Below are 17760 nucleotides of genomic sequence, written 5' to 3'. Positions count from 1 at the left end.
ACTGCCTTTTGCGGTTTGGAGGCATTGTGAAAGTACATGCATATATCCTGAAAAACACATTAATTAAGATAGATGAAGAAAAAAGAACCGTTGGTTTCGAAACTTACAGTAGGTTTAGCTAGAGACCCATTGTTCTGCACACCCGACAGAAACAAACAAAAACAAACAAACAAAACCCCGGATGCGCTATTGACAGGTAACTTTGGTCCGACGATGCCTGCACATTTGACCTACAAACAGTCAGTGTCACAGATGCGCATAAGAGTAATCAAAGATAAGGAAGAAATCTATTTTGTTTACACGCACCTGGATGAAACAGACTATCACATTAATCCTCCGTATCGGTCATGTTTCCAACAAGTGCATGCGCTGCCAAGACAAGCATGCTGTTAGGGGAATCCCCGGCGTTACGTCATATCTCACCAATGAACATCGTCTCACCATCAAGCATTCCTTGAAGGCATACCAAGGAGGTTAGGCATACCATGGAGGTTGGCTAACGTATGCTGGATAAGGAACCTGCATAAGAATGAGTTCAAGTGTCAGCAGGAAAGGGGGGGGGGGGCAAGGGGTATAAGCATAAAGGACTATAAATTCAAAGGTTTGTTTAAAAGGACATTCCAGACGATTTTTATGATTTCACATCATGAAGTATTATGTTGACAGTGCCATGTATAGATTTGTGAAATTTATTGCGATCTTAGAGCAGAAAAACCATAAGATATAATACACTGAACAAGGATGATGACACAGGAAGCTCACATATTCCAGTAATGTAGCAATGTAATTCAAGCATATAATACCCCTTTTCCTCAACTTCACCTTTGTAGAATTTATGCATGCTTTCTTCTTTTGTTCTGCTACCTTGAGCACCCACTGCTGTGTCATCATCCTCAATCACTGTGATTTGTGTAGCTATGCCCAGTATAACCGACTGAGAGATGTTCAGATGCTAAAGTCTGAAAATCATCCCTGAGTCTCATTTAAGTGTCATTTGAGATCACTAACCAAAATTCAAGATATCAATTTAGATTTTTGTTTTCATATTTCAGCCAACTCATTTGCATTTTTCTCGGTTTTAATGCTTGCAATAGTTTTAAGAGCTTTATCAACACACTGATAACGATTCAGAGTTTTCTCTGATAATCTAATCTATTCATGAATGACGTATATGATAATTTCGTGTTAAAAATGAATTTACGTCAGAAAAGGAGGAAGAGCTCGCTTGGGTCCAAGGCCGTCACAGCTTGTTGAGATTTGTTTATGAGTTTGGTTTTGTGTTGGCGTTGGTAGTATGGCAACTGATAATCAGAACGTGGGTCGTGCAAGGGTGTGTACTCTTGGTGTCCCGCGCAGCAGGCTACTAAAACACGGTTATCGCACGGGGATTACCCGCAGATGGCCTGACGGTCCCCAAGGCAGCCAAGGAAAGTTACCCACATTTTGTGGGTTCATTGAATGCAGAAATATTAGTCAGACACATAATGATAATGATGATGATAATGATGATGAAGAGGATGATGATGATGGTGGTGGTAGTAGTAATAATGATAATATCAATAATTATAATGATAATGATAAGAATAATTTGATTTTATTTTATTGTTCCACATTTCAAAACATCAAACATGATACGATCGATTGAACATAAGATCGAACATAGCGTCGTAATTACAAAGAATACAAGAGAAGACAATTTAACAAACATGAAATGTGGGGACCTACTAAAAAGCAAAGCTTGTAATGTATAGGTCCCTGTATATATGAAAGTGTTGGTCTTCTTAAACAACCTAGTAAAGAAAACTATGAAAGGAAGGAAAGGGACGTAAAAGAAAAGAGAGCGAAAAGAGCAACAGAAAAGAATAAAATACACGAAAGCATAGCGAAATACAAAGTAGCCACCTGTAACGCACTTACAAGACTCCTTGTCACCCGAGCAACACAGTTACGTAACTGTAAGAATGCGCAAAAATGCACATGATACATAATGATTCATTAATTCAGGAATAGCCTTGACATGACTCAGTAAAAGCCTTGACATAAATGACTCAGTAACTCAATAATAAAAGCGATAATAACAATAATATGATTTATATTGCGCCAAAGCCACTGTGTACAATACTCAAGGGATCAGTGAAATTAATTTTGATAAGACGGATAAAAAGGCTGCAATAATAACTTATGTCGGAGTACAAAGAAAATATAAGGAGAGTTTTATAATATCTCTACTTTTCTATGAAAAAGATAATAAAAGGGCTCTTTACTTTATGACTTCAAAAGGTATGATATTTTTGTGAGATTCCAAATTTTCTTTATATCACCCTACTATTGTGTCATCACAAATTGTTTTAGTATTCTCATCCAGCGATGACAGCGAGTGAATTTAACCGAACATGTAAGAGTTCATTACTTTGATGTATTTCTGAGAAATGTCTGCAATCACTGTTTGGAATGTGACCTTAGCGTCAGGTTTAATCGCGTGATTCGAAGCCGATCATCTTACAATACTATGTCGCAAGACTTTGAAAGCTTGGTGTGTTATTCCTCTGTAAATTCCTCGAGATATGAAACCAATCCTATTATCATTTCTGTTGCTTGTTACAAAACATAAAAAAACTGTCATCTCTTTTTTCCACGCAAAAGAGTCTTTCCTGAGATCTGAAAAGAAAAGAACAAAGAAAATGACATTTTCAATTTTTCATGTTTATGTATGCTGTTATGATCGCTATTCACTGAAATCTTATGCCGCATTCAAACACACACACTTATAATTCTCACTTAATGTGTCTTATCATTTCAGTCTAAAAATCAGTCTCGTAGATTTCAAATTTTTAACTAAATTATTTCATGGCAATCTCTAAGATTGAATTCTTCCAACTTTATCAGCATTAGGGTACCGTGAAAATGGTTGTATGTGTGTTTATATAGTTATGTTTTCATAGAAGGGGAAAATGTAGGTTAACATTCTGTTAGTGACACAGTACAGAAATGATGTTCAATAACGTGTCTGAAAACACTTTTCGGCACAACGTAGGCCTATCGCTAATTTTCTTGAAAGTTTTTACCAAACTTACTAAAAACCCCAAACAGCCATCAGCAAAACAGTCACAATCTTTCACAGACAGCAGGGAAACTTTTAGTTACTCAAATTGTTTGTCAGGAAATAAAACAAAAATACACTTGTAAATTTTTGCTTAGCCCCGGACCAACGGTGGGGCTAAGGGGGGGGGGGGGGGGCCCTTAGCCCCACCGTTGGTACGGGACTATCCTTAGCCCACTTTCTGTTTACACTCGTTTTTGCCAAAGTGGGCTAGCCCCACCGATAGTACGGTACTATCTGGCCCTGCAAAATAGCAGGGGTTAGCACCGCAATTGCGGTGCCAAGCAAGTGAGTGTAAACAGAACGAAAAAATAATCCTGGGCTAAGCGACGGAGACGAAGTCCGACCCTCACTGACCAATCAGAAACGAGGTAATCAAGTGCTGCCGGTGCGTGCGTGTACGTGTACAGTACACAGCGTAATTATGAATATTCATGTGGTTTGGAAAGTCCGGGGCTAAGAAATACGAGTGTAAAAAGGTCAGTTTTCTCCTTAGCCTCGGACAAGAGATAGTACGGGACTAATTGGCGAGTGTAAAAAGCTGAAAAAATTGGTACGGGACTAACGATAGTCCTGGGTCAGAGAAAGTCCGGGGTTAAGAAACACAAGTGTAAAAAGCCCTTTACATCCTCATGACCTATGACATCCAACAAGTAGTTGACGGTTTGAATCTTTTCGGGTCAAATGACAAAATATTGTGTAATTCCTGATCACTGGTTGTTTGGCAATCGGCAACTCTTCCAAACACACAGCAGCCGCTCACCAACAGATAACTCGGCCATCAATTGTGTGTGCGCGCACACGCGCGTGTATGTGTGTGTGTGTGTGTGTGTGTGTGTGTGTGTGTGTGTGTTGGGGGGGGGGGGGGGCTAATTTTCATAATCGTGATAAGGGCAGAAATCGGGGAGGGGGGGAGATGACTTGATCATGAGAGGGCGCTACATGATTAGCTGCAGTAGAGAAAGGACTTTGCCGGCACACCGTCGCCGTCGGCTCTGTCCGAGCTTTGTTCACTTTCAGAGATGAAGAAACAAAATATTGAAAACAGGAGGTTGTCTTTTCACCTGGTCGCTGCGAGTGGTTATACTGGGAAAATTATCGGTAAGAATGGGAGTTACTTTTGTTTGTACATGTATGTATTTAGCCAGGTCTCCACACTAACTTTTTTGTTTGGTGGCCCGATGGGACCACCAAAATCCTCAATTTCAAATTTTTGGTGGCCCGAGAGAAATATTTGGTGGCCCGAAAGAAAAACAATTAAAAGCATTAAAAGTCCAGTTTTTTTAATGAGCCAAATATTTAAGTTTTATCATAGTAAGAATTGGAATTTGGACATATCTACTCATAAATAAACCTCAACAAACTCACAACACTCACTCTCAGGCATTCATTCAGTCCTTCTCATCCATCCTTTAAACAAATTGATTTAAATGCTAGTTTCCTGCGCAAAAAGTAACGAAGTTTTTCAAAAAAATTTAGTGGCCCAAGGTGGGCCACCAAACTTGACCTTTTTTTAATTTTGGTGGCCCCGGGCCACCGGGCCACCGGGCCACCGGGCCACCGGGCCACCGTTAGTGTCGAGCCCTGATTTAGCACATGATAAAATTCTTCTTTCTGTCGGTGATAGGGACAGAGACAGAGAGCAGAATCCAGGCATTTAAGACCAAGTGCATGAGGAGACTGCTCTACATTTCCTACTACAGGGAGCACAAGACCAACAATTACGTGCGGAACCTGGTCACAAACCGAGTCGGAACCCCTATGGACCCCTGCCGGCGACGCCGGTCAGACGACGGAAGTTGGCATGGTATGGCCACGTCTTCCGTCACAGCACCCTATCCACACCCACATTACAGGGTACTGGTGAAACAGGGCGCAGACGAGGACGGCGGAAGAAAAGCTGGTTGAAACGATATAAAGGATTGGACCAGGATGACGATGTCGGATCTCCTGACGACCAACCGTTAACACCCACTAACAGAACGAACTGGAGAACGACTGCTTCATCTTTCTCACTCATACTTCCCCCACAACCCCAATATTGTTATGGGATTGAGTGAATGAGTGCGTGAGTGATAGCGACATTGGAACTGAGTGTTTTAGTGCATTTTCTCCTTTCAGACGCTACAATCACTTTTTCCCCCTCCACAACCATTTTCTGTTTCCCTTGATACGCTTCTGTCGAAGATCGCTGTCTCTGTTGTGCATTTTCGTTTGCTATTTTGTCTTCTATTTGTTCATCGTTTCCATTCCGTTTTGTCCCGTACAGCCTTTTCTTCAGTAGTTGTTTTGCTGTCTAGTCTTGTTTCATGTTTTTTCGCGTCTGTTAGTCTTGTCCATCCCGTTTTGTCCCGTACAGCCTTTTCTCCAGCAGTTGTTTTGTTGTCTAGTCTTGTCCTATGTTGTTCACGTCTGTAATAGTAAGTGTATTTATCTGTGATTCTAGTTCTCAGTGGGCTTCCAGACTTCTTCCTCTTTTTTCCCCTCTCCTATTGTATTTATAATGCTTTAATTAATTTTTCCATTGATGTTATTATTCCAGAGGGACCCACATTCTACAAGCTCTGTCTTTTTAGTGGGTCTCTCCATTTTTCGCACTTTAAGCAAAGTTATACATGTACTATATTTCGATCACTTCTGTTTTTTTTACTACAATGTATAATTACTATGTGGTCCTCCTCAATTGTTTTATATTCTTTTCGCCGATACATAATGTTCTGTTTACCTTATTCTCTGTTGTCAAAAGAAGTGTAACTTATATGTTTTGTCGAAAAATGAAATAAACTTTGAATTGAATTGAATTGAATTAGAAAAATCAAGGAAGAAGAGGAAGAAAAAAGAAAAGGAAGAGGGAAAAAAGGAGTAGAAGTGGTAGTAGTAAGTATAGCAGTAGAGTGAATGGAATAGAAGACGAACACGAGGAAAAGTAAAAGAAAACATTGATAGTACTGGCATCATTATGGAGTACGTGACGTCATATTGTTACACCCGGTGAATTAAATAACAAAGACCTGTCAAAAAAAGAACATCAAAGCGATGAAACCAAACGGCTTTTTATAGCATTATTATAGGTCATCACAAACATGGAATCAAAAGCTCGCTGCCATCAGAAACTTCGCAATGTGTACTTGGAACAAGGAGAATTAAATATCTTCCGTTAAACGTCTGCTTTTTGATTATAAACAAACAGGAACATAACTTAGCAGCACGCTCCCTTCTGTAAAGGATTTTTTATGATATAACCCTTTACTTTTGAGTTGCGTAGACTTTTTTAATTTGATTTAAAAGGCAAAATCAATGACATTTTCAGATCAAACCTTTTATTTTCTTTTTCTCTCAACATACACAATGTAATAACAAGTTTAGTTTAAAACTTCGTATACATGCTCTCAATGAGATGATTATCTTCAATTTTCATCATACTGTCACCGTTTGTGTACTCAAGATCATTTGTAACTTTGTTTTTGATATATCATATTCTGTGGAAGAAAAAAATATATAACTTGGATTAAACTGAGTTTAATTAAATTGAATTGAACTGAACAGAATGCCACAATCATGAGACCAAGAATGTCAGCAGTTGTTTTAATCATTACTCGTTTGACTGGTCACATCTATTCTTTCTTTGCTTCTCCATGTCATTGCAGTAAAAATAAAGCTACCATTTAGCAGATTTGTCTTTGAGGTTCATGAATATGAGTGAAGGACATTACGATCATGGGCACCATTCGAAAAGCATACATGCAGGTGTGTCCCCTCATCAAAAGGAGAACTCGAACCCTAATCACAGCCAAAGTAGGTACAACATGATATTCGCAATAGCGCCACCACGTGAAAGTTTTGCTCCGCTCTTCTCGAGCTCGCCCCGTACTTGGCTGTTCGGTGTAATAGTGGTGATAGAGATAATCACGGATTCACAGATTTATGGTATGCATGTCATAAAAGTCACATTTCAATGTTGGTTTATTTTTCCGTAACCACAAGATTATACATGTGTAAGTGGTTTTAGTGCATCAGATTTTTTGTATTGAACGTCTCTGTGTCTTCGAAACAAGCCTAGGGAAAGGAAAGAGCGAGTGAAGAAAGTTTCTTGACCTCACCAAGCAACTACACTTACAGCAATTTTCCTTCTTCAGCAGATGCCACTTCAAGTGATGAGGACTCATTCATTATTATTGTTGGTGCAACTAGAAGGGATCTGGAAGATGACAGAATATGTCTTACAAGTGTGTATATCTCAAGTAACCCTTGAACCCATTGCGTTTCTCTGTATGGTTCCTGTGCAAAGTACAAGAAAGTTAAAGATTCTCGTGTGGAACGGGTTAACTCTTGTAACTATATGCAGGGACAAGAAAATTTCAATCAGTTAGAAGTGATTTTTCAGCAACGTCCGATATGATTCATTCTAACCTTTGCAAGACGCTTGGGAGTAAAAGATGATAATACATGGTGCCATGTAGAAACATATCGACGAAATACTTTGAAAGTGCAGCACGCCCGAATCATACCTAAAAAATTGAGACGTCATGCAGTAAATCCTTTATCAAATCTTGTTTTGGGAAACAGAATACAAGAATAATTTCTAGGAAGCAATCTACTCATTCAGATGCGTCACTCCTGTATCGTTGACGTTAATACTTAAGCAATTCAAGAAGGAAAGAATTCTACTTTCTGTTTTCTGTCTTCTTCTCTCACTGTGGGATCCGAGCACGTGGGTGGAATCCCAAATCCAAGATGTTCTTCTCTCAAACCGCTCCTTTTCATCAAGGCCAGGTCGAAAATGTGACATCAGCGGCGATCGGGTGACAGGAGAATCTAATCTTGTCGAGGCTTGAATATGATGCCCATAACGAAAAATAGGGGAATAGAATCGAGGAGACTATACCTTGGGAAATAGAAGGGGCCGTCAGACGCTATATGATACATGACGTAAACCTCAATGTTTGTGGATGTCTTAAAGAGAGAAACTCAAATGCTGGAGACGTTAATAGTAAGAGATTGACTGAGTGATGAGGTGTGATGTGAGTCCAACGGACGGTCATTCACCCCGTTTAGCAGTGAGCTGAACGACTTTTTTTTTTTGTCTCGTTTAGCGTTTTCCTTGGGCTTGCTTCCATCTCGCTCCAGTCAATTTGCCCATGAAGATACTATATGGTTTAACTGTTGATCTCACTGCATAGCATTACTACAATAGCTCGGATTAATCTGTCTAATGCGTCAAAAATTAGAGGGCATTGCCCACAAAAAAATACACTAGACAATCACGTCAGACTTGGAGTATTTCGCTCAAACAGAAACGATAGCCAAACCGGAACATGTAAGATAATCATATCCGACAAAAGTGTAGATCATTTTGGTTTTCCAATCCTTTGTCGAAGTATTGAAGTTTTGTTGTATGTGCTCTATCCATTCATTTATCTGTCTATCTATCTATCTATTTATCTATTTATAGGTGGATAGATAGATAGATAGATAGATATCGATCGACTACTGTATATGCATCTGTACATGCGTGCTTACGTGTGTGTGAATGCGTGTGTATGCTTGTGTGGAAAGAGAAAGAGTTCTTTATAATCTCTACTAGCCATTTAGAAAAAAAAGGGAACGCGATCATGACAACCCAATGCTTTAGATTGCTGCTGTCAAAATTGTCTGAAACTTATCATATCAAAAATATCATTAACATTACTTTATTGAGTCATTTATTGGTATCCCCTCTTTAGATGTCTTAAGCCTTGCGTGCCATTTATATTAACGCTCTGCTTGCCACATTATATCACCTGCCTCTAGGTTGTGTGTGAGAGTTGTGCGCATTTGACTCATTGGCATGCAAGGAAAAGGTAAAACATGCTGCTGTCATAGCCATTAAGGGTTGGATTATTAGTGAAGAATGTTTGCTGTATACTTCTCTTCTAATGAAGTGTGTATCCACTGACTACAATCAAGTGTATATCCTGGTTAAAGTTATAACGCGAGCACAAGGTGCACGTGTTTGACTTTCCAAGTTGCCATGCCAAGATGGTTCCTCCCCTGGGCGAATTCATGTTTATTGAACACTTTTTTTTTGGGGGGGGGGGGAAGGGGTCAGAGTCACATGACCACACGGCATCCCTATAGCTACCACTGATCTCTCAGCCAGCAGTGTTGTTTTAGAGATCATTATCCATATTTTTAAAAATCCCTGCGAGATATAGTAAGCCTCCCAGACCGACCCAGGGCCGATCCCAGCCTTAGCCCGCAATTCCCGTCATGCGCTTGCCATCTGGAAGACCAACTCCTGCTGACTTTGCTTGATTTTCGGAAACTCACTTTTTTCCCCTCTCCACTTCCCCCAGATTTTTACCCTCAATTCGCTTTGACAGTCTCTCTCACTCTGTCTATCTTTCTACCTCCCTCTCTCTCTGTGTTTTACCTTCACAGATTCTCATAATCTGACACGAGCCTGCAATTGGACTTCCTATTTACAGCGTGGAGCCTTTCATTGCTCTGATTCCGTCATTGACCCCTTAGCTCTTATTCCTCCTGTCTTTCTGACAAACACACACTTTTATGTCCCATTCTCCCTTCTCTGGTTGCCCCTCTAGATCTACAGGTACTAGTGGCGCAGAGTTCGCGGATGTTGCTGCGTGGGACAAACGACCGACTTGTTGTCAGCGAGACTGGCACGCACAACACTCCTACTCGTACTCCCCAGCCCACTGTCATCATTCAGAGCGTAGCTGTCACTTCAACAGCATCACCTCGGCTGAAATCTGCTCTGGACACTCATATCACACGCATGCTGCAACCTTGGGAATTGCCGATGAGATATCGCTACACTATATGATACCAAACTTGTTCAACGTGAGCCAACCATTAACAGCGTGTACTTGCAAGTTTCCGTTTTTCCGGAAGATTATATACGAAAAAAAAAATATCGAAAGTAACTTTTCCATGACCGTGTGTTTTTCCTCATTTGGAACTACCATACTTACCACACAGCTGCTAACTGTGTGTCTGCCGCCTGTACTCTGATTGGCCTATAGAGGAGAATGAACGGGAGAACAACTTGGAAGACCGGTATACATGGTATAACACACATAATGAGGATTGTACTGTGTTTTGTGACCACATTGCTTCTTCTTGGTGTTACAAAGGTGAGTTTAGTGATTTGAAATCATAGCCCTGCTCTTCCACAAGAACACTTTCATGGGAGATGGCGCTGACTCGCAGCATTACATCCTTTCTCACAAAGATAGTTCAGGAATGATATTGGGATACACGTTTCGTTTCAATGCGCGTTTTACTTGCTGTCTTCGCTACATATGATACGTACGATATTCACAATCCAGACATGGTAGGCAGGAGATGTTTGGGTTCAGACCGTTCCGTGTCACAGAAAATTGAATAGTCTTATTAAAGACTTAATCATGTTAATGGTAAGGTTCTCTTGTAGAATGCTGAGGCAGGAGAAACTGGAAGGATTCCATTGATTTGTCTCTCCAAAACAAAGATTTAAAAGATGAGAAGGGGTCAGCAGGTCTGATGACAGAGATCGGGTGAATTATGACACGATGTTGCTCTCATCCAACGTGATATGCGGCAATGTCACAGCCAAATAAACACAGGAATGCTTGCTCCCGCGATGTAGGACCCCCCCCCCCCCCAACTGTATTCAAAGTTTAATGTCTGTATGTTTACCAAGATGTGCACTTGTAAACTGGAGGCAGATATGCTGCGTCACTTCGGTTGAAGCATTCAAATATGAATATCAACTTTCACACAGAAAAGAAAATATATTTGTACATTACTACATATTGATATAATGTTTATATTTGTTGAGATCCCCTCTCTGTGTTGTCGGTAAAAGTGCAGATCCCAAATATCATGGATGCAAAGTTTGGGAGATGGGTCAGAATTCAGAAAAGAGAATTAGGGAAATGCCATATCACAAAATGATGTACATGTGTTATTGCTATTTATGATGCTCAACCATATCAAACACTGCTCTTTGTGAACATGATGAATTATCCTGTAGAGGGTGGAGACTACCAGCTGAGTTCCGAATATTAACATCTGTATTTTTCTGTAAGTTTTCCACTTAATGTTCGATGGACGAAAGCTTGGTAGAGGATGAAATTGAGGACTTGAATATAATAGTAGCATAGCGGAAGATAATGCAGTACCAGTGGATATATAAGCAAGAGTTAACCCGTTTTTATAAGGCTGCCCTTTTATAAATAACCAAATGACAAAATCAAGCAAGCGAATGTCCTATAATAGTTCCTAACAGATCCATTTTATCGCTGACAAGAATTGAATTTTAAAACATTCGGACTTGTATTTCTTGCTTTGGTTTGGTGTTTTGACTTGTACGAACAAATTGACAACGCTCTTCGCAAATTTGATAGCACTCTGCTGGCTGTGGTCTGTTTCTTGTTGTTTTGATCGTGGGTTGTACGTTGAAATCTTTGTCTGGTAATCTCGCTCCTACGCATGTCATTATACAAGCCCTAAAGAAGGAAAAAGGAAGCGGCTTCAAGATAGGAGAGTCAGGTGGTATTACTGTATAAAGAGAGCGTGTGGTAGGTACTCGTACTCGTGCGAGCTGGGAAGCTCAGTCGTATTTTCCTTCCCTCGAGACAGGTGCATGGGTGACAGTGTTCCCCTCTCAAAGTTCCTGCCAACCTTCTTCTGGAAGGAAAACAGGTGAACTCAGTCAGCAAACAAGTGATTTTGTTTAATACGCTGCTGCGGTGAACAAGAGGAAGGCATTGCCTTATGTTATCATGTTGATGCTTTTTTTTTAGTTCTTGAATTGTTGTTGTTGTTGGTTTTTTGTTGTTGTTGAGGAAAATGGATTGGGGAACCATGCGTGAACTCTACTGAGTATAACTATTATGAACGCTTTGAAGAGTCTTTGCTTCCGTACATTCGTTTGATTGAAGACAAAAACGTGGCAATTCCCAGTGTGCCCGATAAGTCCGTATCCGGTTTCTCATTCGCTCCATGGTACAACTTGGCTTGTAAAGTACTTCAGATATTTGAAGTGGAATAACAGGTTTATCTTGTTAATTTCACTTCAAATAACGACATAATAACTACCTTAAAGGGGATGGCTAGTAACCGATCAGTGGGAATCAGTGGAAATGCTGAGGGATGATTGTTCCAATCCTTGTGGGATTCATTTAAGAGTACATTATATATCTATTCTTGTGTGAAAATTATTTGCTTCAGAATGGTCTCATATTCAAGTAATGTGCAGATTAATGCCCCGTCACTGACCAGGGACGCTTGCCTAGAAACATTAAACTGCACATTACTTGAATATGAGACCATTCTGAAGCAAATAATTTTCACACAAGAATAGATATATAATGTACTCTTAGATGAATCCCACAAGGATTGGAACAATCATCCCTCAGCATTCCCACTGATTCCCACTGTAATATTAAACGTATGTGTATTATGATATACGTAATTATGGAGAACTTTGCGACAAATCGTCAGTGTTTGCTGAAAAAAAAACCTTCAAAATTCAAGGTATTTCCTATTTTAACGAATCTTCCACCTTGTTGAATGATAGTATAGTGATATTATGCTTGATAGTCAGCTTGCATGAAAGAAAGCATGTGGGCTGGGAAGCGACACAGGATGAAAATACGTCATAAGTTGCTTCAGTTTCTCTCTCTGTTATCATTGATTATTGTGCGGATCAAATACGTTCGTTGGAATTTGATGCTTAATTTACCATCCTGACTGCGTCACAAGTGGATGTCTTTCAAAATGCCCTTTATATATATATATATATATATATATATATATATATATATATTATAACACATCAAAACTGGCGTATAGTGCTATTTCGTCATCCGGTTTCAATTTCCAAAATTTCCAATTTCCAATTTCAATTGATTTACCACATCACCCAGTGACAAACTCAACAACACGACTGAAACTTGGAAGGGCAAAAAGGGAAAGGGAAAACCTATGGGCCACTTTTTTTTTTCATTAGTGTTAGCAGTATTTTGTTTATAGGAATTTGATCAAACTGTGCGTTTTGACTTTTGACGAGTGCGTTTTGTAGAAGCCGATTCTTCTATTAAAGAAATCTCTCCGTTTAGTCTATTTCAAATGAGAAATACGAACGAATGTTGGGTTTTGTAGATTTTCTTTTTTCTTTTTCTTTAGTGTCGCATGAAAGATGAATCTTGCTCGTGACAAAATGCCGCAACAATGACGTCCTAGATCAGAATGTAAACATCACGTAATGGGGGCAATATCATGACGCATACAGGGTTAGAAAGCACATGAAATACATCAGAAATATCTTTATGTCTCAGTGATTGATGATCTAAACACTGCACTGCTAGTCACGTCCCCGCCACAACATTGACTACCCATAGGACACATTTGTTGCGAAAAAACCCCTAACAACCCGGAAGTGACTGAAACAAAGAAAAACAAACAAATATCAAACAAAACAACCAAACAAAAACAATACAAAGTACGAACAGTAACAAAACGCAAAACACAAGACAGACAAAACAAAACAAACAAAATTATACCTATAAAGTGTTTTGACTATATTAAACGTGTGAATGTCATTGAAATCTATTAGTATAGTAAAAGGCAACGTAAATGTAACGATTATATTACAGTTACTGGTATTTATGTTTAAATACGTTCAGTTGAAATAGACTGCGAAGGACAGGCGTAGGAAGACAATGTGGTAAAACCCAACATTCAAATTTATGATGACTTTAATAAACAAATGATTCTTTAAATAAAGAGCATTCAAATGGACGGAATGGTCCTAACATACTGTAGCAAGAAAGCTGTGAGTTTTTCAATACTTCACGGGTAGTTTACATGATAATGATGCAAAGGCGCAACCATGCGATGTGTAGATGAAGCTGTGAGGTGATGATGTAACTCCTCACAATCCTTATTCTCCCAATGATATCCACACAAACCCTCACTTATTTTTTTTTTTCCCAAGTGACATCGAGGAGAAGAACTTGTATCGTTCCCATCAAATTTTTAGTGTTTTTTATATACTCAGTGAACTCTATCTATGGTGTATTTTAGGGGTTGCCGGTTAAGTGTGTGTTTGTTTGTGTGTGTAAACGAATGGGAAAGTTAATGAAGAGTGACATTATCACCTCATTCAATTTTCATAGATAAAATGTGGAAAATATAGATGTGCAACTTTCACATTTCAAAAAGTTTGGGATTTCATGTCCAATGTTGAAACCCTTATACCATTCAGTCTACTTAATTTTACTTTGGTTTAAAATCTACATGACAATGGAGGGCACTGATAGCGGGCACTGTATTTTAAAGCGGAAGAGGCAGCAAAATAGAAAAAGAAAAAGAAGAAAAAAAAGGGGGTTTTCACAACTAAACGAGAGATAATTATCTTCGTGTTAATTCCCCAGACGTGAATCTCTCAAATTTTGAAAATTACTCGATATGGAAGCGACTAATATGAATACTTGCTGTCGTAACACAAATTTTCAAACGGATGGAGTTGTGCATGTCCGCCAGTAACGTAGGATGCAAGTTCCAATAGCTTGCCCATAGTCTGGCTGTGTGTAAGTTTAGTTGTATGATTCGCTAAAGCATCTATTTTATGTCAAGGTTGTTCATAGATTTGTGTAATACTATCCGTCCTGGGTTTTTTTCTCTCCTTTGAGAGAACCGTATATACTGAAAAAGTATACACACTTGATAATGATATACAGTGTAATGGCAAACTGAAAACGGAAGATGTAATTGTGATTATCTCTACTTGACGAAAGGTGGCACCTTGATTATCTCTAGCTCCGATGGCGTTACGTCAACAAAGAGGTCAGGTCAAACATCCAAACTTCCAACAATGCTATTGTAGACAGGCAATTTTGAAATTTGGGCTTCTGAGTAGCAGGTAGCGAGAGATGACTTCAGTTTTGGTGTAGAATATTCATGTGACATGGGAGGAAAATCCCAATTATGTGACGACACGTGGTATTGTTTTGTGGCAATGTGTATTACCGAATGCCGGCTGTTCATTCATGTTACATCCGCACAGTGTCAATCTTGCACTTTTCATCAAAGAGTATTCTTTATCCAGGGGAAGAAGAGTAATAAATAGGGAAGGGGATGTCATATTCTCATGAGAAATGAGAATGCTCGTTGTCTATTTTTTCCACTCTATGAATTGTGCTTCAAGCTGCCATATGCAGGAGAATGCACCTTCGGACTACCACAGTATACTGGCAGACATGGTGACTCGCTTCGCGCATTTTGTGGTATAGCGCGGCATTACGTAATTTGCGATAATGCACTGTTACAGTAGCAATTATCTATAGGTGAAGAATATTTTGATAAGGAACAAAAAGTGACATAACAACTTACCACCTCCTGACTTGATCGGCCATTCATTGACTGCTTCAAACCATGGAGCTATTATGTATAGTTACATGTTCAAACCAAGCTCCAAATGAAGATGGGTATAGGTAGAACGCTTTATCAGCTGATATTTTTTACCAGATTCATAGTGCTCATTTTTTTTTCCCGCAAATCTTTCTCCCACCTTTCTCTCTCTCCTTCTTCCTCTTCTTGGGAATGTCGTTCACTGGGAATCGAAGCTGATATCTCAAAGTTAGCGAACAAAACAACATTAATTGAGTGATTTTGGAATGGTCTAAGAATTATACAAAACATTACATGTGTATACGCGGTATTTGTGTTTGACAAATGAATTGTGTGAGTGAAATGATCCATACAAATTCTGCTCGAATCTTCCCTCTATTTCTCTTTTTCTAATAAGTGCAAAAAATGATGTTTAATCTGTCTATAGAATGGATTAATTTTGGTTATGCTATGATTAATGTCTAGGTATGTCGAAATAAATCATCGCTTAAAAAAAAGAAAAAAATATGTTCCTGCATCGTAAAGAGAATCATCACCAAATCATTAGAAGTGGGTGTTATTTTGCGTGATTCTCTTGGATTAAAATGGTTGTGAGTTGTGGTGTCAGCTATTTCCTACGCACGACCTCGAACACTGCCATCAACTCGGGCTACATTTTAGGCCGGCGTCCCGGTTTTTTTAATTGACGATTTGTCATGAATCTAGCCTTTTGTCAAGGCCCTCTCGCTGTATGGTGAAGAGAGCCCAGCTGAGTGGGGTTGCGCGAGGCGCGCTAGGCTGGGCTCGCTTCGCTCACCCATTACAGCGAGAGGGCCTTGACAAAAGGCTACCATGAATCTGGCGAAAGCTGTGTTATTTTAGGACGGAGTCATTGGCCTTGTATTCCTGGTTCAAGGCTTTGCTTATGCCATCACTACAGCTTAGCTTAGATGATGTACAAGTTGCAAACCCTTAAAGGACAAGTTCACTTTCATAGACATGTGGGTTGAGTGAATGCAGCAATGTTAGTAGAACACATCAGTGAGAGTTTGAGGAAAATCGGACAATCCGTTAAAAAGTTATGAATTTTTAAAGTTTCTGCTCAGTCACGGCTGGATGAAAAGACTACTATAGCTTATGATGTCACATGAGTTCAACGGTATAAAGAAAGAATAAAGAAAATTCAACATATTTCCATTTTTCTCGCATAACAAAAGAGCACTCGACTTCTCTCTTTCAGAAGGCAGGGGGAATAATATTACCCTTAACATACGTCAGTAGCAAGTCGAAGAACTGTGCACTTTATTCAAAAAGTAAAGTTTTGTGAAATTCTCTTTTTATTTTCCTTATATAGTTGTACGCATGTGACATCATAAACTGTAGTAGTCTTCTCTTCCAGCAGTGACTGTGCAGATACTTAAAATATTCGTAACTTTTGAACGGATTGTCCAATTTTCCTCAAACTTTCACTGATGTGTTCTACTAATATTGCTGCATTGTCTCAATCCTTATGTATATGAAGGTGGACTTGTCCTTTAATGTTTGATGAAAGTACTTCTTGCTTTACTATGCGGTCTAATCGCATGAAGCATGTTCGTGAGAATTAAATGCGTGAGATTAAAGGCATTATTTACCATTTGCAGATGAAACAGAACCCAGCTTTAGTGCTTCAAAATAGTTCCAAAATGTGAGTTATAGGGATAGAAACCACCAATGTGAAAAATATGTTAAGTACTGTCAAATACAAGCTGTGAACAAAGATTCAATTCCATTGTTTCTAGAATGAACCATCTACAGTTACTGTTTATTGAGAAAAATAGTGATAACTCCTTATATTTTAGGCTGTATTGCTAAATTTTAATATGGTAGGATGTTCTGTGATACAACTGATCTACACATGATCATGCATCAACTCGAACATTTTTAAATCTCTGCTCCCAATCCAAAATGGTAAACAGTACATTTAATACATCATCTCATCTGTCCCCTGTGGACTCTAGAAAGAATGAGATCATTACGTATAACTTTTCATAGTTCGTGTAATCATTATATGCGTCGATCATTCTGTGTTGTTTCTTCGTAACACTGCAGTCTCGCCCGACACTGCAGTACTGATATTATAGTATGTAGTGACTTTCCTTGGGCAGCTGGCAGCAGTGTATTTGATTTAAAAAAGCTTCCAAATTGTATGTAGGCATATGTATATTGCGTAGATCGCTTTTTACCTATATTGTTACGTATGCATGTATCAGTGACTCTCAATAATTTAGTAGGAAACATAG

General features: G+C 39.1%; 1 protein-coding gene across 1 annotated transcript in view; it reads left to right on the top strand.

Annotated features, from left to right (window-relative positions):
- Positions 1-9917: 9917 nt before the first annotated feature.
- The window catches only part of LOC139739250 (A disintegrin and metalloproteinase with thrombospondin motifs 3-like), a 69907-nt gene continuing 62064 nt past the window's right edge, over positions 9918-17760 (top strand). The window contains 1 exon segment of the mRNA XM_071649868.1: positions 9918-10236. Within this exon segment, the coding sequence (XP_071505969.1) occupies positions 10132-10236 (105 nt within the window). The 5' untranslated portion in view covers positions 9918-10131.

The sequence above is a fragment of the Diadema antillarum genome, unplaced genomic scaffold (assembly GCF_040938485.1).
Source record: "Diadema antillarum isolate AM-2024a unplaced genomic scaffold, OU_Dant_1.0 scf00000029, whole genome shotgun sequence".
Taxonomy (NCBI): Eukaryota; Metazoa; Echinodermata; class Echinoidea; order Diadematoida; family Diadematidae; genus Diadema; species Diadema antillarum.
This window is presented reverse-complemented; position numbering and strand designations above follow the sequence as displayed.